The 26,912-nt window shown below is 45.3% G+C and overlaps 1 protein-coding gene across 2 annotated transcripts in view; it reads right to left on the bottom strand.

Annotated features, from left to right (window-relative positions):
* Positions 1-219: 219 nt before the first annotated feature.
* The window catches only part of mdn1 (midasin AAA ATPase 1), a 44,883-nt gene continuing 18,190 nt past the window's right edge, over positions 220-26,912 (bottom strand). Inside the window, exons 40-100 of one of the 2 annotated variants that reach the window (XM_046872722.1) lie at positions 26,592-26,855; positions 26,239-26,503; positions 25,339-25,498; positions 25,016-25,132; positions 24,719-24,927; positions 24,461-24,609; positions 24,067-24,266; positions 23,751-23,977; positions 23,458-23,571; positions 23,245-23,374; positions 23,055-23,161; positions 22,323-22,456; positions 22,077-22,237; positions 21,870-21,990; positions 21,570-21,786; positions 20,764-21,007; positions 20,550-20,679; positions 20,298-20,468; positions 19,982-20,193; positions 19,516-19,903; positions 19,315-19,427; positions 18,568-19,231; positions 18,298-18,459; positions 17,854-18,139; positions 17,037-17,275; positions 16,855-16,950; positions 16,652-16,746; positions 16,264-16,388; positions 16,007-16,153; positions 14,454-14,563; positions 14,291-14,364; positions 13,193-13,376; positions 12,954-13,104; positions 12,726-12,872; positions 12,511-12,637; positions 11,717-11,822; positions 11,460-11,575; positions 10,968-11,378; positions 10,580-10,803; positions 10,342-10,479; positions 10,085-10,263; positions 9,332-9,493; positions 9,090-9,227; positions 8,871-9,009; positions 8,598-8,773; positions 8,343-8,477; positions 7,052-7,199; positions 6,659-6,954; positions 6,430-6,582; positions 6,260-6,361; positions 5,475-5,673; positions 5,213-5,380; positions 4,981-5,132; positions 4,787-4,876; positions 4,232-4,347; positions 3,936-4,110; positions 3,161-3,234; positions 2,830-2,944; positions 2,267-2,333; positions 1,440-1,582; positions 220-1,212 (exon numbers count right to left, since the gene is read on the bottom strand). In XM_046872722.1, coding sequence (XP_046728678.1) covers positions 1,027-1,212; positions 1,440-1,582; positions 2,267-2,333; positions 2,830-2,944; positions 3,161-3,234; positions 3,936-4,110; positions 4,232-4,347; positions 4,787-4,876; positions 4,981-5,132; positions 5,213-5,380; positions 5,475-5,673; positions 6,260-6,361; positions 6,430-6,582; positions 6,659-6,954; positions 7,052-7,199; positions 8,343-8,477; positions 8,598-8,773; positions 8,871-9,009; positions 9,090-9,227; positions 9,332-9,493; positions 10,085-10,263; positions 10,342-10,479; positions 10,580-10,803; positions 10,968-11,378; positions 11,460-11,575; positions 11,717-11,822; positions 12,511-12,637; positions 12,726-12,872; positions 12,954-13,104; positions 13,193-13,376; positions 14,291-14,364; positions 14,454-14,563; positions 16,007-16,153; positions 16,264-16,388; positions 16,652-16,746; positions 16,855-16,950; positions 17,037-17,275; positions 17,854-18,139; positions 18,298-18,459; positions 18,568-19,231; positions 19,315-19,427; positions 19,516-19,903; positions 19,982-20,193; positions 20,298-20,468; positions 20,550-20,679; positions 20,764-21,007; positions 21,570-21,786; positions 21,870-21,990; positions 22,077-22,237; positions 22,323-22,456; positions 23,055-23,161; positions 23,245-23,374; positions 23,458-23,571; positions 23,751-23,977; positions 24,067-24,266; positions 24,461-24,609; positions 24,719-24,927; positions 25,016-25,132; positions 25,339-25,498; positions 26,239-26,503; positions 26,592-26,855 — 10,548 coding nt within the window. In that variant the 3' untranslated portion in view covers positions 220-1,026. The remainder of the gene's footprint in view (positions 1,213-1,439; positions 1,583-2,266; positions 2,334-2,829; positions 2,945-3,160; positions 3,235-3,935; positions 4,111-4,231; positions 4,348-4,786; positions 4,877-4,980; positions 5,133-5,212; positions 5,381-5,474; positions 5,674-6,259; positions 6,362-6,429; positions 6,583-6,658; positions 6,955-7,051; positions 7,200-8,342; positions 8,478-8,597; positions 8,774-8,870; positions 9,010-9,089; positions 9,228-9,331; positions 9,494-10,084; positions 10,264-10,341; positions 10,480-10,579; positions 10,804-10,967; positions 11,379-11,459; positions 11,576-11,716; positions 11,823-12,510; positions 12,638-12,725; positions 12,873-12,953; positions 13,105-13,192; positions 13,377-14,290; positions 14,365-14,453; positions 14,564-16,006; positions 16,154-16,263; positions 16,389-16,651; positions 16,747-16,854; positions 16,951-17,036; positions 17,276-17,853; positions 18,140-18,297; positions 18,460-18,567; positions 19,232-19,314; positions 19,428-19,515; positions 19,904-19,981; positions 20,194-20,297; positions 20,469-20,549; positions 20,680-20,763; positions 21,008-21,569; positions 21,787-21,869; positions 21,991-22,076; positions 22,238-22,322; positions 22,457-23,054; positions 23,162-23,244; positions 23,375-23,457; positions 23,572-23,750; positions 23,978-24,066; positions 24,267-24,460; positions 24,610-24,718; positions 24,928-25,015; positions 25,133-25,338; positions 25,499-26,238; positions 26,504-26,591; positions 26,856-26,912) is intronic. The other variant, XM_046872723.1, reaches the window with a different exon arrangement.

Below are 26,912 nucleotides of genomic sequence, written 5' to 3'. Positions count from 1 at the left end.
ATTCCTGTCGGTTACTTCGTCATAGCGTCAAAATGTTTTTTTGTGTTCCTCATATTGCTCCTCAAAAAAAAAAAAAAAAATCCTGCTATCCTTTTTCTAAAATCCTATACAAATATTCTATTTATTAATTGACCAAAATACGGCTATAAAATGAACTACTGTGATGAAAAATGTCACCCTGAAGAGTAGTGCGCTTCCATTGAAATAACAGGCAACCCATTACAATGCATTTCTTTAATGAATCACATCAGATCATTAAAAAAAAAACACAAAATTACAATCCTAAATGTATAACGGACTCTAAGTGGAACGCTAAAGTCCCAAAACATTAACGAGTTACAGTTGGATTCGTCTAGCTGAAGAAATGGTTATAAATTTTTTTTTTTTTAACCAGCTTGATGGAAGAATCTGCACAGAAAACAGAAAAAAAAGTTATAAAACGTATTAAATGACAGCGATGTCATGCGTCACGTGAGAGATACGGCAATGGGCTGCGCTGCACCGTATTGAATAAAGGCCTTAAACAGTATCAGAATTGTTTGTGTGTGTGTGTGTGTGTGTGTGTGTGTGTGTGTGTGTGTGTGTGTGTGTGTGTGTGAGAAACGAGTTTCCGGCATCTTCTGTCCAGAGACCAGAGCATGGGCATTCCTGGAAAAGGCACGTTTCTTGGCCGGGATTTCTGCACACAAATTACGGAGAGGAGAAAAAAAAAAAAAAAAAAAGGCAACTACCAATCGTACGAGGAGCCGAACAACATTTCTCATTGTATCTCAAATGCTCAAAACGATAGTGAGAAATGTGAAGGTTAAACGTACAGGTGTAAATCTCCGGGCCTCCTGTTGATAAAGATGAAGGGACGCGATCGATCAACAATTTATTCGGAGGAAAAAAAAAAAAGAAGACTCTGTGCAGCAGCCAGTCGGATTTTTTTTTTTTTTTAAATATATATACTTGTGGTGTCCTTCTGGGGACGTCCCCATGTCAGGGAGGCTAGCAGCACTGGGAGGACTTCACGGTGGTGCTCCGTTACCGGTCGGTGGCGGTGACGAGCTCGAACCACTGCCTCAAAGCGTCGCTCAGCGTCTCAGGCAGGGCGTTGACGTCCCGCAGAATCATGTAAAACGGAAACGGGAACTCGTCCATGTAGGAGCGGATCTCCGGAAGCTCGCCCGGACCTTTAAATATGGGTACTTTGATATCCAATATGGAGTCCTTATACAGAGAAAGCAAGAAAAAAAAATTAATTAATAAACAAATTTTATAAGGAGTCAATTTTTACATTTTACATTTTTACATTTTATCATCACAATTAGTATGCCATTATTTTTTTTACTAAAAATGATATAAATAAACAAATAAATAAATACAATAAAAAGAAATAAACCCCCTGGTTGCGTTTGGGGGGGAAACCCTGGGTATAGAGCTAGAATAGGTCGTACCCTGGAGTTGGGGTTGTCCAGCACCACGAATATGACGAAGATGTTGTTGCTGCGAGCCGCCTGAACCGCTGCTGCTACTCTCTCCTTCCCCTCCAGGAACAAACCCCTGCCGTCTGAGACCACCAGCAGCAACTGTGCCATTTCTGAACAAGGACACAGAAAAGACGTTTATTATATATATATTATATACACACACACACACACACACACACACACACACACACACACACACACACACACACACACACACACACACACACACACACACACACGGACAAAAGATTGAAAACACCTGATTTAGACTCCATTTGCTCTTATAAAAAGCTCCACTCTTCTGGGAAGATGTTTCATTAGATCTTTAGGAGATTAGGGTATTAAAGTCAGGTACTGATGTAGGAAGTGAGGAGGGTCTTGGGTGTGTTCCAATTCAACCCAAAGGTCTTTAACATGGTTTGAGCTCTAAAGCAGGTCACTCAAGAGTAGAGTTGCAAAGGAGCAGAACATTTCTGATACATTTCCGGAAACTTTCTACGGGAATATCATCTCTGGAATTCTGGAAGTATTTGGAAACTGGTTTGGAATCATTCAGCCTGGAAAATTCCTGGAATTTTCAAAAAGCCTACTCAAGAACTTCCACTTCAAAATATCTTCATGCTGGACTTGCACGCAGGTGCATGGTCACGCTGGATCAGGTTTGGGTCTTGTAGTTCGGGTCTCACGGCGAGATATCGGCTGGAGAATTCGGGTGTCCAATACTTTTGCCCACACAGTGTGTGTGCGTGTACAAATCGTAATTGTAAGAAAAGAGGAAAAGAATCGGGCTGCACCTGTATTCCCAGAGCCTGGATTCTGCTGTTTGGCCGCCACAAACATGTCGGCTGAAGTCTCCAGAAACTACAAGAGAGGAACAAAGAGTCTGTCAGAATGCTGAATTCTGATTGGCCGAAAAAACGACAACAAAAAAAACAAGTTGCATTTTTCAAACCCTTGAACACATCGGTAGCTGAGATACATTTATTTGCTGTTCTATGCTGAAACGCTGCCTTATAATGCCATATACTGTCACCATGGTAACCTCCCGTTACATTTGTGCAACAGCTATTATTAAATTGGTCTAAATTTTATCTAAATTAATTTCGATTGGTTTTCGGTGCATTGATGTTGCGCTGCCCACGCAGGAGATTTAGCCGATTTAATTTGATTTGCTGACACGCGAAATGGGATTCAAATATGTAAATCCTTAATTGGGACATCGCTAATATACAAAATAAGTGGCCTAGGGGGTGTGGCTATGGTGGAACTTGCAGTTTCGTATATCCTCCTGCATGCCACCGTTTTTTTTGAGGAACTATATAAAAGGAAGGGGTGTTACGGTAGATCTGATATATACTTGAGCTATTCTCGTCTTCTTTTGCTGGAACTGGCACAGCCGCAGGATCCGGGCTCCTGATTGGTCGTTGAACTGCTGCTGGAACGGGTGGAGCAGCTGGACGCTCTCGCCGAAGCTGTGGAAAGAAAAAGGAAAAAAAACGTCAAGCATCATCAGAATTAGACACGTTTTAAAAACTCCTTTAACATGAAATTATTCTTATCTTTAAAAAAAAATTGTTGAAATATGATTTTTTTAATTGTTATGAATTGATCATGTTTTTATGCAGCGACTTAAATTTTTTTTGTCACAACATGTTTTGTCACGTCTTTTTCGCTGTGTGTGTACTGACCTGCAGACTGCCACCTGCCCCACCTCCAGCAGGGTGAGAGCGTTCACGATCACCGAGACCGACTCGAACGCCAACTGTGAAACAGAAACAGTTGCACAGGCGGAGAAAAAAAAGTATTTATTATTCATTATTCACTTCCTTTTTGTTTTTTTTTTACTTTTTTTTATGTATAGCGATTCTTTTAACTAAAAAGTCAAAACGAAAGAGTCTACATAACGAGTCTATATGATACGCACTGGACTCGGGGTGAACAAATTATTATTTTAGTAAATTTTTATTATCTTTTTATTACAAAATATTGTATACAGTATTTCAATTATTTAAATTTGTTTTAGTATATTTATTTGTTTATTTAATAGTATTTATATCTTTAACATCATTAGCATATTTGCATCTTTGATAACGAACGCAGTAACAACTTACAAACAAATTCATGGACGTTCGAGACATAACTCGTTCGTAAGGTGGGGAACATCTGTACACATCTGTATTACCTGAATGGTCATTTTTTCCCCATTAATTACATTTTATTTATCCGATTTAATTTGATCCAAATTAATCGATTTTTCGATTTTATTACAATAATAAAAAGGTGTTTTGTATTTCATTTAAATTATTAAATACTCTAAAATATTATTTTAGATATTATTTAACCAAGCAGACAGTTTTATATGAAATTGTTTGAAAAATATTGGTCACTAATGTTAATAATAATAAACTGCGTTAATATAAAACGAGAGAGAGAGAGAGAGAGAGAGAGAGAGAGAGAGAACACCTGTTTGGAGTGGTTGTCCACCATGCTGGACGAGTCGTCCACAGCCAAGCAGATCTGATAATCTCTCTTGCTGGGCTTTGTCCTCCTCAGCCAGATCTTGTCTTTGCGGAATTGGCTGGCGATGTAGGGAATGACTTTGCGCATGTTCAGACGTTTTCCCGTGCGATAATCACCTCTGAGGGGAGAAAATTCACAGTAAGAAAATGAAGCGTCGAAAACCGGAGAGCGAGACAATAATTCATAATATGTGTGTGTGTGTGTGTGTGTGTGTGTGTGTGTGTGAGAGAGAGACGGACTTGAGCTTAGCGGCTTGCGTGGGCTCCAGGATGAGACGAAGTTGTTCGCACAGCTGCTGCGACAGAGGTGAGGTGAGCGCATGGTACTGCTGCCACATGGCCGCTGCGGCAATCTCCTGCAACACACACGAGCCGAATCGAACCGATACGAAAAACCGATACAAAAAAAAACAGATCCATATTTTTCATTTTTACAAAGTCTTAATTTTATATTTTAGAAAAGCGAACAGGGCAACAGTATGGAAGCACAAATAGATTTTTCAATACTTGAAAATCGCTCAACATATTCCGTACTTTTTTCGCCAATCGTATAAACAGAAAAAGTTATGCACATGGTTTTCGTTATTATTATTATTCTTGAAAAAACAACACGGGGGCTATAAAAAATAAAATAAACTGGAATTAGCGCAGTGTCACTGGGGCTCCGTACTGGAAATACGGTTTGTTGTAAAAAATTTGTTTTACTATGCCGTGATTATATAAGTGATTATTTCTATGGTTCTATGTGGGGAAATAATACGATGATCACATGCTATAGGATTCGGATTTGTGTACCTCTTCGGGAGATCCTGGGGTCTGCTTGTGCCACGCTTCCAACTGCAGCTCTAAATCTTTCCTGAGCAGGTCTGGATCTTTAACCTGGAGCTATCACACACACACACACACACACACACACACACACACACACACACACAGGGTCAAACATTTGCCTGCGATAAAACTACAACTTTGGAGCTGAATCCCGGTACCTTCAGCATTTCTGTTAGTAACTCTGGCACGGTGTGGATGGTGGACTCTCGACTCCTCTCCGTTCTCGGATCTTCCTTGCGACTCTTCGCCTCTGGTTTCTCCTCATTGTCCTTTTCATGCTGCTGGGAGTCCTGTTCGGCGCTTTCCATACCTGCAGAAGATATTTGTCTCTTAATTCTTAAAAAAAATAAATAAAAAAATGTCCACCATCAACAGAAATCTTCACCCCACCTTTATGAGAGGCTTTGGTGCTCTCCAGCTTTTCCGGCTTGAGCTCTGGAGCTTCCACCGCCTGCATCTCCTTGTCCTCCTCGGCATCCATAGCAACGTCAGCATCGTTTTCATCGTCGTCTTCTTGCTTCGTAGGTGCCGGTCTCTGTTGCTCGGCGTTGGCTGTGTCTGAATACAAATGCAGAAAGATCATTCGATACCATGTGGAGCGAAAATGGTATTTGATCGTAAAGAAGGCCAGCGTCGTGTTTAAAAGTCTCACCGTAGGTCTGCGTGTCGCACGTCTCCTCCCCGTGTCTGACGTGTTCGTACAGATCGGATTCTTGCTGGGTGTCGTCGCGGGAGCGGTCCTGCTCGCTCCGATCTGCGCTGTCTATCGTCCGCAAACGCTTGTGCACGCGCTCGCTGGCGTCCCCTAGAGAGCGCTCGGTATCCGCCCGGCCCGGTTTCCGCTTGAAACCCTGCACAGACGTGAGCAAATGTTCACGGCAACATTGGCGTTATGGATGATTACAAGTGTGCGTTGGGGGAAAAAAATGAAAAACGAAAATAATTTCTATATAATTATTAGTAGATGTACTTTAGTGTTATTGGGAGTCCCATAGAATATGGATTGACATGGCAGAGGTAGAGCTGCATCTTCCTGCACACGGAACAGGAAAAGAACATCTGGTTTTGTGTCATTTTTTTTCTTTTGGTCGAGATGCGCAATCTCTAGTTTTAAAGAAGTTCAAAGCTTCAGGTCAGATGTTCCACTAGGTTTTGTGGAGATTGGAGAGGTTTCCTTCAGCTGCAAGGGGTTTTAATAAAATCAGGTTCTTATGTAGGTGATGTCAATGAGGTGAGGCGGTCTGGGGTCGCACCCATAGACATCGTATGTGACTGTGTGCCTCCAGTTGTGTGGGAACAATTTGGGAAGGAATCAAATATGGCTGGAAAAGGTGGGTGTCCCAAAACTTTTGATACTTTTGTGTAAAGAATTTCTGCGTGTCTAAACCTTTTATGCGAATAAGTGATTTAAACAAACGAACGCACACACACACATACCTGTGTCTGTTTCTGTCTCTGCCTCTGAGAGCTCATCCTGGCCATCAGCGTGGAGTCGTGTCCCTCAGCCTGACTGGCATCAGCCGCTCCGCTCCCGTGTTCCTGAACCAGATACAGATGTAACTTCTGTCTTTATGGAAAGCAAGCTGACCGAAATAAACCGCACTCACCTCTTTGGCTTGGTCTCTTTCGGACGCGGCTCCTGCTAGCTCCACTGCTGTCTCGCTCTGAACGTTCTCCTCGCCAGTCTGGCCATCTGTCGAGTGCTCCTTCCTCTCGGCAGCTTCCTTGTGGACGTCCTCATCCTCCTCGTCCTCCTCTTCCTGGCGACGAATCACAAAACTTTTGCAGGATTTTCCCTTTTAAATCTGCACGATAAAAAAAAAAATCCAAACAAACCTTTGGTTTCTCGCCCTCATCTCCAGGTCCGGCCTTGTTCTCCTTGTCCTCATCTCCACGTCCTTCGTGCCCCTTTTCCTTCTCGTCCTCGTCCTGCTCTCCTTCGCTTTCTCCTCTCTCCAAATCTTCGTCTCGGCCTTTTTGCTCCTCTCCCGGCTCTTCCTCGTTTGCTTCGTCGCCTCGATCATCCTGCTGCTCTTCTGTCATCTCTTCAGCTTTCTCGTCTTCTCCATCCCCGTCTCCCTCTGCCTCGTCCACCTCCATGGGTTTGTCCTCGATGTCGTACGGGTTGTCGGCTACAAAAAAAAAAAAAAAAAAAAGATATACTTTTATATAAAATATAGACTTTTTGACCTTTTGTGGATTGTAATTTGTCCATGAAAGTGTATGAACCATCTCCATCTCCAGCTTCCTCTTCGTCCTGTCCTCCCTGTTCATCCTGGTCCAGATTGAGTTCCTCCGGAAGGTCCATGGCTTCTATTTCGGCTTTCTGCTCCTGCTTACCGTGGTAGGGGTCCACCTCATTCTCATCGAACTCACGCTAGACATACAGACAAGAACTCGGTTTCAGACTCATCATGACATGCAGCTCCAAAGGAACCGGACATTTGAGATTGATGGAAGCTCAGGAACTTAGGACTGCAAATATGGACGCTTTATGCAAATGTGTGGTAATTAGCAGTAAAACCAAACTCAACCTAGAGCATGAACATCAAATATTCTTAAAGATGTTTTCAAGTAATTATGGAGTTTTAAATAACGTACATCATCAGGACAATAAACAAAACCTTTGCTACGTTTCCACACGGATGGTTTTAATTGCCGGATGTCACATCATAGATGTTTTTTTTGGTCTAGGGAAACAAGTCTCTGATCCATCACCACAGTAGATGGGGTAATGCTCTACTTAAGAATAAAAACTGCCAATAAAGAAAAAGAAAAAGAACAAGAAGAAGAGGAAGCATGGTGGATTTTGGTGCTGCTTTGAGACTCGGCACATCAGTAAAACTAATTTTCTGTGATTAAAAATTATTTTTTGGTGTTTTCAAAATATTTTTAATTATTATTATTATTTTTTTATTATTTCACCTCTTTTATATCTATTTATTTATATTTTGAATACAAATTTTAAAAAGGTCAAACAGAAATGCACGCCCATATACATACATACAATATGTATATATATTAAATATATAAAAATATAAAATTGCTTGTCGTTTTTTAATTTTCACAGTTGATTTAAAACAATTTAAAATAAAATTCTTGCTTGGTTAAATAATATATTAAATATTTGATGATATTTTACAAAAATAAAATACAGTGACACTGCGCTAACTCGTGGTCCGGCACTTAATACGTTCCTGAGGGAACTCGGATTGTAACTATGTTCCCCCTATACAGAAATAGTATTGAACCAATATAATTAAAGCTCTTTAGCAGATCTTCTACTCCAACCCATGTAAATCATATCTTCATACAGTAGTATTGGTTTTAAGTTTTAAGGTTAGATGGAAAAGTTCAAGCTTCCATCATCCAAAAACGTCCAATACAAACTGTGTGCCTCAGTGTTTGTTTAAGAAGCACACATGGCTGTAAAACTCTGGTGTCCCAATATTTTTGTCCACACAGTGTCATATCATACTAAGGTTTTCCTTAAAAAGAAAGAATCCTCATAAACACTTACCTCATCTTCCTGCTCGTGGATTTTCTCCTTCTCGCCTTCATGCTCCATTGGTTTGTCCTTGTCCTCGTTTTTCTGCTCTTTATTCGACTCGCCGGCTTCTGCATTGTCGTCTTTGGCAACCAACTCGGACTCACCCTGCAGAGAGAGCGAACAGTCTGTTAAAACGGCTTCTACAGCAGCTTTGGAGCTCCTGAGAAGATCAACGAGTGGATAATGAGCACAGGGAAAAATCGTGGCTCCCCTTGGATTTATCACCTGGTCCATTCCCGGGCCGGATTCGTCCTCTTTGTCACTGTTCTCCGCATCATCCTCGTCATCTTCATCATCACCCCACATGCGCTCATCAAGTGTGTCAGTCGCGCCGTCTCCCAGGTCTCCCATCTTCTTATCCAGCTCTTCGTCCTCATCTTTATCGGAATCCTGTTCATCATCTGGACGTAAAACCCGGACGTTGGCAAAAGCCGTTAGAATCATGTGACCCGGACACTAATAATTTCCCGATATATAAACAAATGGCGATTCGGTTACCAGAGTCTCGCGTCTCGCCGTCGTGCATTTTCCCGTCGAAGTCCTCGGACATCTCGATGGCATCGTCCTCCTCTCCGATATCGCGCTTGTCCGGCTCCTCTTCGCTCTTTTCCTCTCCTTCGCGAAGCGTGTCTTCGACCTGCGACAAATCCCAGCTCTTTACTCAAACCTTTTCTTTTTATTTACCCCCTAATTCTTTCTTTTCTTTTTTTTTTTTACCTGATCCTCATTTTCGATCTTGTCGCTCACGTCCTTGACACCCTCTCCTTCTCCGATCCCTCCGCCCTCGTAGTCGTGGAACTCCGTGGCTCCCTCGCCATCGCCCCCGCCTGTGAGCTCCTGGGGCAAACAAAAGCCCTGAGAGACAGAGAGAGAGAGAAAGAGAGAGAGAGACATTGATTAAGATAAAATCTGATCATCATTTGGAACTGGAAGGGTGTGTGTGGTTTCTCCAACGCTACCTTCTGAGCGAGGTCAGTAAAGATGCTGGCGAGGACAGACAGCAGTTTGGCCGTGCTGCGGTGAGCGCCCATACACACCGCCACGTACCAGCGCACCAGCTCACAGTACACACACAGCATGGGCTCCAGACGAACAAGACCCCTGCAGGCCTCGCTCAGCTCCTGCTTATCACACACACAGATACACACACAAACACGACATAATCACAAACGGTTACCAAGTTGATGTGCTGTCTCTGTCTGCCTGTCCGTCCGCCTATCTGCCTGTCCATCCGTCCGCCTATCTGCCTAAGCATGATATTGTCTCTTCAATTGATCTAGGAGACCCACACCTGTTCCAGCTCCATCTCCATACACTTTACATGGGTTGGAAGTGTTTCGAAGATCTTGAGTGGACTCCTATAGATCTCGGACCTCAACCCTGTAGAACATCATATTTGGGATGAATTGGAACTCCTTACCTACATCAGTACCTGATTTTACTAACAGCCGAATGAAACGCAAAAGAATCTCCAGAACAATCTAAAGAAACATCTTCCCAGAGGATTGGACCTAATTATAGGAGCAAATGGGGACTGAATGTGGACTGGGACGTTCAAACACAAGCAAACTGATGCTGTGAGGTGTCCACAAACTTTGGGGTCCTACTAACTCCTTTTCATTGTCACAATTAAATGTACAGAAAATAAACAGACATCTGGAACATCTGTCGAGAAATAATAAAAAAAACATTCCTGGACAGGAAAGGCTCACCCCTAAATGACGTGCCTTACACGTGTCTCTGAAGGACCGCAGCTTCTCCAGCAACCTCTCCAAAAGCCCTATGACCTCAGCCAAGGCAAGACACGTCACGTCTCCACTCAGGTCCTCCTCCATTAGGCGGCTTAGGTGCCCGGGTTTCAGAAGCTCCTCGGCTGCTTCAGAGTCGCTCTCTGGAACGAAAAAAAAAGATGTATTGAGAAATAGTTCACACCAAATTCCAAAACTTCATTCCGGAACCCACATCACACCTTTCTTGCTATCTTCTGGCTGACCTTCCTGCCTTTCCTGTTCTTTTCTCTTCACCAGCCCTTGTACTCCACACAGAACCGCATTTATGGTTCTCTCCAGTTCCTCGGAGAACTCGGCCCGGAACGACGCGGCTGAACCTGAGAAGAAACCAGAGCAAATGTACCGACATTTGAGAGCCCCGTTCTGATCGAATGAACCCAAGGCTTGAAGGTAAAGTTCTCAGAGGCATTTCCTCACGTTTGGATGAAGTCCTGATTGGCGGCAGTTGCGAATTCCAGGCAGTAAACTCCACGACGCAGGTGTCCACCTCCGCCCTGACGCCGCGCAGACCTCGGGTCAGACACGGCTGCGAACGAGGCGCGTCGCTGCCATCGAGCTCAAAGAGGCGCTCCAGAGCCGCCATCCGTCCTGCGAGCGCCCCCAAACCCTGAACGCATGAGCAGCACTCCTTCAAGTGCCTCCTGGAGAGAGAAAAAAGCACTTATTAGTGACGGCAGACGCATTCGTACCGTACCGCACCGCACCATGACATAAAAAAGGAAGTACCGTGGATTTTGTGTACCGTTACTGATTAGTGAAAAAGGTGGCAGCAGGGACGCTACCAAAAAGTCAGCAGAAGTCTAACCTGGTTTGGATCGCTCTTTGTGTAGATTCACATCCCAGCGCGTTGAGCCTGTCCTTCAGCTCCGTGCTTTCGCTCTGCAAAGCCGCGATGATCTTCTCCGCCTCGGTCCAACTCGCCTCGCCCCGCCTCATTAGACATACCTGAGGCTGAAGGTGAGGCGACAGAGGCGTTGGGTGGCTCAGTGTGGCCTCTCCCTGGCCCCCATCGCCCTCTCTGGACTGGCACGCCGTTCCGTTGGACCCCTCGGGGCAGCACTGGAGCACCCATGAGAGCTGCTGCAGGGCCACGGAGCACCGCTGCGCCAGCGCTCGGGCCTTCGCTACCCAGCTGCTGAGAGAATCCTGAGGCGGAAGAACGGCCTCCTCGGTGTCTTCCTGAGACCGGACATCCTGGATGGTGTCGATCAACCTTCTGCAAGGTTTAAAGCGCGAATTGAGTGACCAATCAAATTAATCGATCGATCAATCAACCAATCGATGTTCCAGACCGTACCTGAGGTCCACGAAGTGCGTTGTTATTTTGGCGAGTCGGCGCCTTTGTTTAAGCAGCAGCTTAAACAGGTGAGAGGAGAAGCCCCGGCATCGCTCTATGTTTCCTAACCCGAGTTCCTACACACACACACACACACACACACACTTAGATCATGTTTAATTAAGTATTGGCACCCTATAAAGAAGTAACCATGGGGAAACCCCGTCCAGACAGTTAAAGAAAAATCATTTAAACAAATGTCAGGAAATCGTACAAACCTTTACGGCCGCCTGCATGGCAGCTTGCATGGCGTTACGTCTGGCCCAGGAGCGATAGAAATATTTCTGACATCCATCCCATGTGCTGTTCATCTCAGCAAACAGTCTAAAGAATGGAGAGAAGAAAAAAAAGAGGACAAAGTATGTATATTTCACTATTAACTTCCACCATCGTCAGACAAAAGTATTGGGACACCAGACTTTTCCAGCCATATGTGCTTTGTCTTTACTAAAATGTTGCCACAGCAGCGGATGTGCGCAGTTGTTTAGGACGTCTTTGGATGAGCTGGCATAAAGTTTTTCCCTTCACTTCAACTCGCATACCCAAACCTGTTCCTTCACCACAATCCTCCTCTGTACAAGCTCCTTTTATATCTGCTTTGATTGGGTTGGACGTGTGCGAAAGATCTTGGGTGACCTGCTATAGAGCTCAAACCTTATTGAACACCTTTGGGATGAATTGGAACACACCCCAGACCTCAGGAGACCCTGGTTCAAATGCTCTCTGGTGCTCATGATATTTCTCACTCTGGGGTTTGTATTGTGGTTTTTATGATTTATAATCACACTCTTGGGTGTCACCTAAATGAGGACGGGTTCCGTTTTTGAGTCTGGTTCCTTTCGAGGTTTCTTCCTCATAACGTCTAAGAGAATATCTGTGTTCTTACATTGTGTAAATCTGCTTTAAGTTGAAGTCTATTATTAAAAGTGCTAAAGAAATTTAATTGATTTGAAGCATCCACAAACTTTTGACCAGAACAAACAAACACGGAAGATATAATGGAGGAATGTACATGGTTTCTGTTGGTTCCTGTGCTCCCAGTGTGGCCAAAGTAGTTCTCATCTCTACAGGCTGCAAAAAGAGCGGCTCCTCCTGGTCGGAGGTCCGAGCCCACGTCAGGCCTTTACGATACGACAGACCTATAAAAAAATATAGTAAAATTACATTACAAAAATTTTTTTTAAATCCATTCCTTGTTTGAGTCTAATGAACTACCGAGTCACTCACCGATCTGCGCCAGCATCTTAAAGAGGTCGGCCAAAGCGCGCTGTTTCTGCAGCAGGATGTGCTTCGCTTCGGATTTCTGCCTCTCCTGCTCCAGTGTGCGGTTCACCGTTAAACTCTGCAGAGCCTGAACGTTGCTAACGATCTCTCCTAGACGCCAAACACGAAACGTTTGTAAATAATGACTGCACGCTATAAATTGGCACTGGGTTACACCAACGACAGCGTTACCTGTGAACTGGTCGAGGTCCTCAGACAGCTCAGGCAGAGGTGACGACTTCACCAGCCGCACGCACATCTTCCTCATCTTCCTCGTGAGCGTAGGTAAGCGAGCTTGCAGGGATGGCGGCTCGTCAGACCTCAACTCCTCTGGACCGTCGTTCTTAAAGGGGAAAATCATCCTTTTTGAGTAAATGCAGACGTCTGAAAATCTTAAAGAAGAAAAAAAAAAAAGTCATGCAAGGTCATACCTGTAGGTCTCGGCTCCGTCCAGGGAGGGCGCTCTGGAGCGCGCGGTGAAGCTGGTGCAGTGGCGCGTCCTCTTGATGGACGTCCATGGCTTTCGCGCTAGCGCTGGTGGGCTTCTCCAGCAGCCAGGGGGCACACGGCCCGGCCAAGGCAGCCTCGAACTTTCTCACGAACTTAAACAGAGTCCTAAAGAGCAGCGTCATGAGGCAGAGGCGAGCGAGTTTGTAACGAACAAACAACATTTACCACAGAATATACACTAGACTTTACTTTTAGTATTTGGAATGTAAGCATGTGGATCGATTTCTCTTCGCTAAACCGCTTCTCAGCATCACGTGTCCTGAGAGTCATATAATACAGATTAACATGGCAGAGGTAGAGCTGTAACTTCCTGCACACAGAACAGGAAAAGAACGACTGGTTTTATTTAATAATCTTTTTTTTTTTTTTTTTTTTTTGCGCTACAAAGGCGTGTTTGTCAAAGGGTAAATTGATTTACTGTCTGTCTGAACGTCATGTTAAAATCAGGGCTATAAACATGAGAGACACGAGTCATCATCGAATTCATTACATTTAAATTTCTACTGTATATAAGAAATTATATGCCCACATTCCACAGGAAGTCCCCACTTTTTTTAAATAAGCCCCACTATTCTGGGACATTGTTCCACTAGATACTGTAGAGATTTGTGAGATGTTCATGCCTCAAACATGGTGGTAACATTTTGGGCAGGAAGAAAAAAATGGCAGGAAAAAAGTCCGGCTGCCTACAGTTACTTGTTAAACTTTCTTTCGGCTTCTCATATTAGGGGTCGCCACAGCGGATCATCCGCATGTTTGATTTGGCACGTTTTTACGCTGGATGCCCTTCCTAACGCAACCCTCCTCATTTATCCGGGCTTGGGACCGGCACTAAGAGTGGCTGGGGTTGGTTCCCTGACCGGGGATCAAACCCGAGCCGCAGCGGTGAGAGTGCCACATCCTAACCACTAGACCACCAGGGGCTTACAGTTACTTGTTAACGAGGGGAAAAAAAATAAATCACATCAATAACAAAATTGCAATTGCATAAATCCACCATGCATGGCGCTCCTCCTTACCTGTGCGTTTTCTCCACCGACTGCTTGATAGCCCAAAAACTGACGTCATTCCACTTGGAGATCTTTACAAAGTCCTACAATATAAAAAATAAATAAATAAATAAATAAATCATATTAAAAAACGGGGAGAGGGCAAACAACTGGGCAACTGCAAAACCCTCACCTTGAGTTCTTTTTCGATTGGCGCTCTGAGCTGCGTGATCCTGCCCTGGATGCTCTCCAAGAACTGTGCGTAGTACTTGTGCAGGTTCCACAGCAAACTACACAGCGAGGCTAAAAGAACATGCACATCCTATTATTTTCAGTCAGATGAACACGTATCTGATATACTAAATACGATAGCTTCACTTTTTCCACGTTTTGTGTTTACGTTTTTTGTTCACAGCTTTTGCTCAACACTTTGTTGAAGCTCCTTTGGCACCAATTACAGTCTCAAGTCTTTGACTTTAATGCTTCAAGTTACAGTGCTTTTTCGGCCAGTTTCTCCCATTCTACTCTGCAGAACCTCTCAAGCTCCATCAGGTTGGATGGGGAGCATCGGTGCAGAGCCATTTTCAGATCTCTCCAGAGATGTTCAATCAGGTTCAAGTCTGGGCTCTGGCTGGGCCACTTAAGGACGTTCACAGAGTCGTCCCATAGCCACTCCTTCGTTGTCTTGGTTGTGTGTTTAGGGTCGTTATACGCTCTGGAAAAGGTTTTCATCAAGGATGTCTCTGTACATTGCTGCAATCATATTTTTCCCGATCCTGATTATTCTCCCAGTTCCTGCTGTTGAAACATATCGGCCAAGGGATATGAGCGGTGCCTGGTTTTCTCCAGACATTACGCTTTGATTCAAGCCAAAAAGTTCCTCATGGTCTGAGAGTTCTTCAGGTGCCTTTTGGTAAACTCTAGGCTTTACTGGAGAGCGGCTTCCGTCTGGCCACTCTACCATACATGCCTGATTGGTGAAGTGCTGTAAAGATTGTTGATCTTCTGGAAGGTTCTCCTCTCTCCACAGAGAAATGCTGGAGCTCTTTCAGAGTGACTATTGTGTTCTTGTTTACCTATCTGACTGAAGACCTTCTCCATCGATCGCTGTTTGGCCAGGTGGCTCCACTCTTGAAAGAGTACTGGTGGATTCAAACTTCTCCCATTTAGATGACGGAGGCCACTGTGCTCATTTGGACCTTCAATGCTGCAGTCCTGTCTCAGAGGTCTACAGGCAATTCCATGAACTTCATGGTTTGTGCTCTGACATGCAGTGTTAATGTGGGACCTTCTGTAGACAGGTGTGTGTCTTTCCAAACCATGTCCAAATCAACTAAACCTTTTCCACAGGTGGACTTCAACCAAGATGCAGACACATCTTAAGGATGATCAGTGGAAACAGGATGCACCAGAGTTCAATTTTGAGGGTCATGGCAACAGCTGTGAACACTTATGGTGATCGAGGGGATCCTGGCGTTCAGTCAGACAATTTTCTGAATAAGCTAAAGATCTTTCTCAGCAAATCCCATGTGACGACACCATATGCTTTGATATAATAACCCAAAGATTAATGAGATGGTAATTATTTTTAAATATATATATATATATATATATATATATATATATATATATATATATATATATATATATATATATATATGTATATATATGCTTTTGTGGAAGTTGTGGAACCAGGAGCCCCTTGAGCTTCTTCTCAATACACAACGCGATGAACGGCAAACTCACCTTGTCCTTCTTGTTTCGGCGCCAACAACACGTGGCAGTGGAAGGCAAGCAGCATGGCCAAGCGTGTGTGAAATTCGCCCAGCGTGGATCCCTCCAGGAATCCCTGCAGCGTGGATGAAACTGAAACCAGGGGAGACTCCCTCACATCTAAAACGGAAAAAAAAAAAACATCTGGTTTAACAGTAAATCCAATCATCTAAATAATTCTAACTATATTAAAATCCAAATATATTAAGCAGGAAGACAGAGGGTTGTACCGGGTTTGTCGTCTGTCCTTTTCTCCTGAAGGTATCTCTCGATCAGCTGGTAGATGGAGAACCAGTGCTTGTTGGAGTTCTCCGAGTGCCGCCTCAGAGCGTTATCCAGACTGCTAGACCAACAGCTGCAAGAGCAAATCATCTGAAATCAACTCCTCATATAACGTGAATAATCTGAGCGGTCTACTGAGAACATTATATGGACAAAGGAACATCTTCGGAGAAGAGTGGAGCTTATTATAAGAGCAAATGGAGACTGTGTGTGGAATGGGATGTTCAAAAAAAGCAGTCAGGTGTCCACAAACATTTGTCTATATAGTGTATATGTGCAGACTCTAGATCTTAAGAACCTCTGTACATTAGTATTTACTCGAGATGGACTACATACTTGAGCTCCAGTTTCCTCCACTGGATGATGAGCTGTGTAACAGGCTCCAACTCGCTCCTCAGAGACACGGATCGACTAGCGTTATTTTCCCAGTCCTGAAAGAGATGAAGAAAAGCAGATATTTAAAAATAAATAAATAAATAAAATGTATCACCACATAAACGTATGTATTATTATTATTTCACTGCATTTTGTGTCCTCACCTGGGATTTGCTGAGCAAGATCTCCAACCCATTTAGGAACTTGGCTAGCGGGCTGGACAGACTGAATGCCAGGATCCTCTCGATCACCACAGTGATCTAAGAATAAAAAAAATTTTAAAAATCCCATAATACAAATAAACGTACTTAGAAAACAGAACTATGAACGTATTTCCTTTTGTTACCTGCAGGAGCGCCGGGTGATCAGGCCAGTCTTCTAGGCGGCGACGGACTGCACGGGCTAACTGCTCGATGACGGGAAGGCACAGGCGGGCTTCGCACATGTTCGGCTCCCGATAGAAGTCGTAAGGACCTTCGCTCTGGAGAACGAGGCCAGCCGGACCTCCAGAACCCCGGACGGTGTTCTGCAGTACGGAGCTGAGTAGCAGCTGGGAGCCTGTCAGCTGAGGATCCATTTCACAGTCTGCTCAGAGACAGACATATAGGAACAATAAGCGTTTTTTTTATATTTACACACATATCAGTCTTAACTTATCAGGCATAACATTATGAGCACCTGCTTAATATTCTGTTGGTCCCCCTTTTCCTGCCAATACAGTTCTGACCCGTCGAGCATTAACTGAACTAACTTTAACAATTTGAGCTACAGGAGCTTGTCTGTTTGATCGGACCACATGAATCAGCCTTCATCCTCCACCTGCATCAACGAGCTTCAACTGCCTATGACACTGTCACTGGTTCACCACTGATCCTATGTTGAACCAGTTTTGATGGACACTGACCACCACAGACCAGGAACAGCCCACAAGTTTTGGAGATGCTCTAACCCAATCATCAAGCCATCACAATTTGTCAAACTATCAAATCTATACGCTCGCCCATTTTTCCTGCTTCGAACACGTCAACTTTGAGGACGAAATGTTCACGTGGTGCCTAATAAATGTACCCACCCACTAACAGGTACCATGATAAAGAGATCATTATTTTATGACATTTTATGCCTGATCGACACTAAATCTTGGATTTACGCTAATCCCTTACCCATAAGATGATAAAATCGAGTTATTAATGGTGCGGTGATCTGAAAAGACGAGACCAAAGTGTTGAGGTGTTCCTTGCTCCGGTCGCTCGGTGGATTTGACTGGTACCACAGTGATCGTGCGAAGGCCAGGCACAGTTTCTGATGCACCTGCACGACAGAGTTCTGGCAGCCAGAGACTCGGAAGATGCTGTTTTCGGAAGTTTCTCCATCGCGTTCGTCGTCATCGTCATCCTCGACAATGATTGGCTGCTCCAGACTGGGTTCGGCGGTGATGTCTGCAAAATCCTGAAAGGATAGTCAAAGGGTCACCTTATGAATTCATATAAAGGCTGGGACCTATGCACAATGTAGCATTGATGCTACTCAAAGACCTCTAAAATGCCTTTTGTATTGACAATGACATCCTGAGGCTGTTGAAATAGGATGTAGGGAACTGTGCTCACTTTGTGGTATGTCGGGAAGGAGCGTCTGAAATCGCGCTCCTCCTGCTGCTCCTCGCTGAGTCCTCCACCGTGTAGTTTAGAGCGGCTGCGATACAAACTGGCCTCCTTCTGCTCTTTCTCTCTTGCTCTCCTCTCTTGCTCATCCCACTCGTTCACCAACGCCTGAATGCACACCAAGATTTTTAAAGTGGAAAAAATATACTCCACGATATATCTGTATAATACAATTCTCCTCCATTAGATAATACCCATTCGAGTTCCAACCCTTACCTGAGAAACATGTCTGAGCAGATTTTGTGCTTCCGTGCCAAGCTCTCCTGCACTTAGCGCGTGGCTCTGCAGACACAACAGAGCGCTGAGCAGTAACACGACAGGCTCTGGGACCACGTGGGTCACTTCGGAGTCAGGAAGCACCTTCTGCAGTCCACGGAGGGTATCCATGCACGTCCGAGAGCACAGGTATTGTGCACGCTCGAGGTCGGAGGTCAGGGGTGGTGCAGGAAAAGCCAGAAGCGTGGAGACCAGGTCAGTGAGACCCGGAAGCACAGTGAGAGTAGACGCCACTTGAGAAGCAAGCAGACGCATGCCATGTTGCAGCTGCAGGATAGCTGAGCGTAGGGGGACCACGACATCCGGGTACAGCGGGTACTCGTCAACCAGGCGCTGCGCAAAACGCTGCTGCGATGCCTGCCACACAGCCTCCTCCTTTAACAAGCCCTGGATTCCTGGGCGAGATTTGGGCCCGGAGCCCTGCAGGGCCTTGAGGAGGTGCGACAGGAGGTCGCCTACGGCCGCTGGCTGGCCAATGCTGCACAGGTAGTGCTGGAGCTCCTGGTACAGGCGTCCATACTGGGGTTCCTCGGGCCGACACGCCTGTTTTCTCTCCAGCTCGCAGATCTGTTCTTTAACCTGTTGCATTCGGATCCACAGGTACCTACAATGCCACACACCAACACTTGTTACATACAGAATTTGATTCTTCCTTTTTAATAACGTAGCTAAAACATGGAAATGGACCTGATTCTGGGATGTTGAAAGACGTCGGTGGTGCTGTTTTCTTCAAGCGGCACCCCTGTGAGCAGCTGCGATGATAGACTTCGCCCATTCCATTCATCCTGAAGTAAGGCGAGCTGAGAAAACAAGCGACTTGCAATTAAACAAAAGGAACACACAACATATTTCTAGGTGTAGATTTCAATGAGTCAAGAGCAGAAGCACCTCATCTTGTGCGTATTTGAGTTTGTAAGCCCTCTTGACCGCCGGGTCGAATATTGTCTGGGGGACCCAGACTTGGATCTGCAGCAGACCCATGTTCACCCAGAAAACCCCAGAGCGGGCCAGCTGGACCATGTCACAAGCCCGGTTATGGGAGAACTGGGTCAAGCAAGTCACCAGGGTTTCCAGGAAGCCTTCTGGGAGCAAGTTTTCAGGGAGGCCTTCTCGCAAGGCAGTCTGAATATCTTGCGCTGCCCCGACTGGGTCCTCGCCTTCCACGAGAACATCACAGGATTCCGCGTAGCTCTCCTGTAACCCTGGAGACAGAAGGTCCGAGAGAGCGTGCAGCTGCCGGCATAACACCAGGCCCTGCAACTTGCGGTCTGTCAATCTGCAGGGAAAGAATATAATTTTCTCATAGATTTTTCAATCATATTTACACAAATCACCTTACTGTCCATGTCCCTACCTAAAATCAGCCAGTTCGGACATGGCCAGGTTGTCCCACAGCACAGCACTGAGGTCCTGGAGTTGCCCAATCCTCTCTCGCCACTCGCCCAGCGTCACCCGTGATGAGGTCAGGAAGGAGGAGCCTGACGGGTCCCACTTCACTGCTTCACTGCTGCTTAAAACTCCCAGCACGCACCGGGACCACACAGCTCGGCTCAGCATGCCTGGACCCTGCACAAGTTCCATAATGCATCGCTTCTATATTAGCGACTCGTTCAATTCGTTGTGGTAATAGTTGTTTGATAGCGCCCCCAAAAGTACCCCAACACACGTACCGTATCAGAGGGCCCCAGCAGTGATCGAACGCTCTTCTTGGACTCCTCTTCTGGACTCAGTGGACTCCATTTCAGCCAGCGATCAGGATCTAAGGTCACACTGCCACACCAGAGCGCTGCCAGCGTCTCCGAAAGCAGCTCAGACCAAACTAACGATAGTTCTTCTACAGGCTGGAGGAAGCCATGCAGATGTTGAGAAATGTATTTACGTGACGAAAATTGTAGAGAATTAAACAAATTATTTGTGCGCACCTGCTTCGTGCTGAGGAGGAACCAGAGTGGCTGAAGCAGACGGACGTTCATGGGCGTGGACTGCAAGCAGAAGCGCAAGTGGTTGGACAGGGATCGTCGGAGATCTTCATCTTCATGATCTTTGGTGCCTCTTTGGAAGGAAGAACTGGTCAGGAACTACATCATGAAGCAAGCTTAGCGACCATAACGGTATCAAGATCAATCCTGTGTGTACCTGTGTTTGATCGACTGGTGCAGCAGATCGGTGGTCACTTTCATCTGGTTGAGGATGGCGAGTTCCTCCAGGACGGGCCAGAGCTGAGCCCGGCGAGCCAGCCGCAGCAACAGCTCGCGGTCCGGACCCGCACCGTCTTCCATCTCTTCCTCGTTTTCTGCTTCGGACAGAGAATCCAGGAGGCCACAGGCAGCCAAGTGTCCCTGCTGCTGATCCACACAGGTATGTAACCTCTCCAGGACTCCTGAAGCATTTAGAAACGTTTTTTTTTTCCCTTTTCATTGCGTGCCATTTTCATCCCAACAACCTATTTCTTGTCATTGCGCGGCTTTTGCAACCTACCACTGGCGTATCATTTCCTGGCTATCACGCATCACAGACGTAGGCTAGCCTATAAAGCTAACAACAAGCAAGACAGACGGCAACAAAGAAGTATAGAAGTAACGGAGATATTCCTGATCACCATTGTCTTAGCTCTGCTTGTTTTCTATATGGTGGATGTTTAGTCTGGATACATTCATTAGGTAATTTGAAATTCTTTTGTATTAATATATTAATATGATGTGAGGTCCAGTTACCAGCATGACACTAAAACAGGTAGTAGTAATGGCTACTTTTTACTTAAGTACATGTCACAGCCCAAACCTCATTACTTAAGTAAAAAAGTGTAGTTAGTACTTTATCTTTTACCTGAATCTTTTAAAACATGAGTATCTGTACTTTTACTTGAATGAAGGATGTGTGTACTTTTACCACCTCTGCAAATGATGCAAACACAACAAAGGCATTTTAGCCCCATCATTTACCTGTATTCTGTGCATCGATTAGGAGGTTAGCCTGAAGGACCAGACCCCAGCCTTCCAGCAAGGCTTCCTTGCAGTCTGTTCTCATGGCGACCCCCCGCAGACGGGCCACTTCCCGTTTCCACAGCGAGTGCTTTCTGTCATTCAGGCGCAAATCCTTGACGTCGAACACTTTGCTGAACGAGCGGAGACGGGAGGAGCATTCGGCCACACCCTCCAACTGCATATAAAAGACAAGACAAAGGTCACCTTTATATTCCCTACCATTCGGTTTATTCACCCAACCTATGCACCCTGATGTACCTTAAAAGGAAGGGGCTTTCCCAGGGTCTTCTGAATGCTCTTTAGTGCCAGGGCTACAGACACAGAGCTGGAAAGTGTGTTCTGGATCGCCGAGGAGATCGTCTGCAGCTCTTGCTGCCCTCTGCCATACACACACAAGGTTATTTTATTAAACAGATTTGCAGATATGAAGCAAATTAAGGGACGCCATTAACAAATGCTGCTCACTCGTAGTCGCCATCGCCCATCAGGAGCTGGGGCAGACGAAGTACCAGGTGTTTGTGGACCCACTGCCAGTGCAGGGAGAGGACACAGACTCCGCGGGCGTCCGCTGACAAGGAGTTACACACGTTCCAGAAACGGTCTCTCCACTGGAGGAGCTGCAAGATCTACATGAAACCACATGCAGAAGCATGTGATTTAGAAGACGCATTCTGTGTAACCCTATTAAAATGACACAAAACAGTCTCTCACCTCGAACATGAGGTGGTCCGAAACGTTCGGCTGATCCGTCTGCACGGCCTGCAGCACGAAAGAGTCCCACAGGTCAAAGAAAGAGCGCAGATGCACAAGGACCGGATGCGGCAGCTGTGCAATGTCTACTGTTCCTTTAGAAAAAAGAAATGAGGCGACTTATTGGGTAATAGGGGGAAAAATTATTCAAATACATAATACACTATATGGGCAAAAGTATTGGGACACCTGACTTTTCCAGCCAAACTGTTACCCTGAAGAGGATATGCTTTACATGGGTTGGATATGGTGGAAGATCTTCAGTGGCCTGCTACAGAGACCACACCCTATTGGACACCCTTTTAAGAATTAATAAAACCTTAACCCAGGCTTCCTCACCATAAATGCAATGTTAATTAACTCCTTCAGCAAATTGTTACCACATGATGTTTTCAGATGCAGGAAAACAGTTCATGAAAAAAGCCTGCTCCATGGATATGCTGGAAGATCTTCTGCTATAGAGCCCAAAACATACTGAACACCCTATTACTCATCTCAATGCATTCCACTACCCATATTATCTTTTTGATTTGACTATTTGCTATGAGATGAAACATCACCCCATGGTTCCTCACTTCCTCACCTACATCTGCGACTTTAATCATGACTAAACGAATGCAGTCTGATGCTAATTAATTCGGTGCTCTCGTTTTAAAGGCGAACAGAGGAGGGAGTCAAGAAACCAGTAAAAACCTTTGGAAAAGGCGGTGGCCAGTCTTAGTGCACTGTGATTGGGTGACGCATTTCCAGTGCTGCTGCATAAAGCTGCTCTCTCCTCCCGGTCCAAGAGAATAATGATCCTGGAAAACGACATGGAATGTTAGAAATATTCAACACTTGTTCCTGATATGTCTTGGCTCAATCCGGAGAACTCGACTCGGACCTGTTTGCGACAGCATAGAGCGCCTCCATGAACTCCATACAGCGCTCCTCATCCTCAAAGTTACATGTGTTGGCCAAGATGTCCAGGTACTGTTTGTTCCAGCGCATGTCGACCAGGATCCTGTAGTCATCTGAAGACAGGAAGGAGGAGCGTTCAATTACTTTGCATCATTTACATCATAGTTACGAGGCGATGCATGTGCTGTGTGCATACCTGTGCTGTGGGGTTGAAGTTGTTCGGTCAGGTACTTGCCCTTGCCCACAAGCTTGCTGTTAAAGGCTGCTTTGAGAGCCTGATTTCCCGCCTCCAGCTGCATCAGCACTGCATCTGCAAAGCACAAACCGCATCCTAAAACACTCTTCTAGTCGTGAATGTGAATTTCCCAATTCCGAATTTTCCTAAATTTCCAAATGCAAGAATTAACGTCGGAATTGGGAGAAATAAAGTCAAAACTGTGAGGGGGGAAAAAATAATAAAATCCACCGGCTGTGGCCGCGATGACTCACCTGGTACATGTTTGTAGCTTTTGGCAAGGTGTGAGAGCCAGCTGGTACGCAGGACCCAGTCGCTGTGGGAGGCCCTCTCGGTCAGGATCCGCACTGCCGTGGGAAGGAGCTGCTGAGCGACCCTTATCCGGTCACCTGCCCCGCTTTCTGGAGAGAACTGCAGCGTCTCCAGGGCCGCGCCGCTCTGCATTGCCCTCTGCAGGTCGGTCAGAATCAGCGGCCGACTCCTGGATTCACCCGTTCAAGAATACAGATGTTAATAGAGCCCTTCTAACAAGTTGTTCGGTGGTGTAAGCTGAGTGTATGTGGTTTAGACCTCTTGCCCTGCAGGCTGAGCATGTTCAAACAGTAGAGGAGAACCTGGCCGTCCCTCTGGACAGTGGAAAAACACGAGTCCTCTGTAGACTGCAGAGCAGAGGGTACTCGATCCGGCCACACGCCTGCGCACAACAGTCCACTGCCCCATTCTTCGGAATCCAACACAGCAAGCTGCCTCTCGATCAGCTCCTGAGCCAGCTGTGGAAAGAGGAGAAGGTGCATGAAAATGCAACATCTTTTAGAAACGTGATTGGATATAATAGTTATTGCTGAAACTGACTTTCTCAGCAATTTCTGGTTCTTCCTCAAAAACTGTTCCCACAAAGTTAGAGGTCTTTTTTTGATTGTGGTACCATTACATTTTCCCTTTCAGTGAACTAGAAGACCCAAACCTTTTGGTTGGCAGTGGTGCGTTGACAGAGGGCATACGCTTCACCACATGCCTGCAGTAGGGCGCTGGGCAGATCCACCCCTCTCTGTAGCTGACCAGACAGCAATGCGGCCGCATGCAGCAGAGATGACATTGAGGACGCTGGTGAATCTGGGACCAAAAAAAAGAATCCATAACTCAATTGAAAGGTGACTGATGCTTGCGTTAATTTTTTTATTTCCCTGTACTATTTCAAAAGTGCTCATCCGAAAGCACTCACCCCAGATGGTCGACTTGATCTCGGAATGAACGGCCATCAGCAGGTCGCACACGCAATCTCCCGTCACTCCCAGAGTGTGTAAGATGGTCTTCAGGTCCAGCGAGTCCCAACAAGCACCTTCGTTCTCTCCCGGGATGTAGATCTCGACGCCGCGGTTCCTCATAGCACGGGAGATCTCTCCGTGCGCAGGGTCCATGGTGAGGAACAGCCTGGAGATGATGAGAGGACATGGTGCATCAGGTTTTTAGCGTTATATCAAATTTTCTCTTGGTGGAGGAGGAGTGTTGAAGGATATACCTGAAGTTAGGGTGTGGAGTGATGCTTGGCGTCGTGCCGTCTATGACCCCACGCTCATTAATGGTTAGAGACCCGCCCGGTTCCAGGAGAGCATTTAGTCGGTCCAGGACAGACGCGCTTCAAACATACAAACACTGAATATGTCAAATTGCTGTAGTATAAGAGGAAAGAAGCACTTAGAATTTATTTATTTAATTGCAAAAGGTAGTTTTCTTTCAACTTTTTTGGAAAATATTGAAGCACAATGACACCCCATTACTGGGTATTTTCTAAGAGCTGCAAATCCAATTCCGTTATATATACCTATTAAATAATATACCAACCTGCAGAAGTTGACGTTGTCCATGAGAAGCCAGTCCCCGGCCTGCAGAGCTTGGACCAACGTGCCGTCCAGCCACTCGAACCCGCCGCGACTCCAACCGTCCTCCATTTGCGCCAAACGTTCCTTCAGGAGGGTGAAGTCCATCTGAAGCTTCGACATGTCTGCAAGCACGTAAAAGGCAGAATTAAAGGGATTCTAAATTAGTCAGAAGCCTAAATAAAACAAGACATTTCTACCCTGTTAGATGTATTTTTTTTTATTTTTTACCTTTGTAGCCATTTGACAAACATGTTAAAGGATAAATATGAAGAAGTAGCAATGTAAAGTACAACTCCAATTCCAAAAATTATGGGAAAAATTTTAAATATAAGCACAAAAAATAAAATGATTTACAAATCTTATAAACCCATATTCAAATGTATTCACAATAGAATATAAAACATATCACATTTTGAAACTGAGGAAAACTGAGAGATCGGGAAAATTAAACTAAACAATAAATGTGACTAGATTCAAACCGGGGTAAAGCGAGGGATTACTGTATTACAACAGCATGACTAGTACAAGAGTCTGAATGCTGAACTGGCCTGTCTGCAGTCTTACCAAACATTTGTCACATTATGAAACAAAAAACACAACAAAGAACACCCAGAACTGTTGAGCAGCCATACATAACGTTCCTGTCCCAACTGTTCAGAAGATGTGATGCTACACAGGGGTAATCATGGCCCTGTCCCAACTGGTACACCAGACCCCAAATAATACATTTCCTAAGTTTAAACTAATAATGTTTTATTTTTTGGTTTTATTGTGAATAGTTAATTAATTAATTAAATTTGCAAATAACACAGCGTTACAACGCTTCAGACGTAGCACCGTAAACTAACATTTTCTACTCTACCTGTGAAGACCTTGAGCTTGGTGTTGAGCTTGTGGAGCAGCACAATGATGACCTCCAGCTTGTTCAAGGCCTCGAACGTCAAAGTGCCATCGGCCGTGTCAAGCCCCTCGTCCCTCAGCCAGCGACGGAACGTGCTCCAGGTGCTCAGAAGAAACTCTGTGTCCTGAACCGCCCCGTCCAGAGACATCAACCCACGTCGTGTGACCATAGCCACCACGTAGTCCATACTCTCCAAGACCTGCTGCCAGGGCCTGATGATGTCCACCTAAGGAAAAAGAAGAAAAAATATATACAAAAATATACCAAACCACATGTAATTATTCCAAATACAGATGAGTATTTCCTCTTCTCACCTGCTCGAATCCACCCAGCAGTTCGGTAGTGTCCATGGCACTATTCATGGCCATCACCCTCAGCCTGTGTCCGGTCAGCAAGGCTAGCAGGTGTACCAGACTGCTTTTCCCGCTGACGCTGGGGCCCACCAGTATGGCCATCCATCCCATTTTTACGCATTTCATCAAGGACTCCAGTGGCCGCAGGGCTTGATGAGTGATCGAAAGAGGAGGATCCAAGACGACTGGCGCTCCCCCGCTGCGCTGGAGAACTGACGAGCCAACCTTGATGGAGTGCAGAGGAGAAAATGGGACACGTTCGAAATGGATTTATCATGACAT

Source organism: Silurus meridionalis, chromosome 18, assembly GCF_014805685.1.
Source record: "Silurus meridionalis isolate SWU-2019-XX chromosome 18, ASM1480568v1, whole genome shotgun sequence".
NCBI lineage: Eukaryota > Metazoa > Chordata > Actinopteri > Siluriformes > Siluridae > Silurus > Silurus meridionalis.
This window is presented reverse-complemented; position numbering and strand designations above follow the sequence as displayed.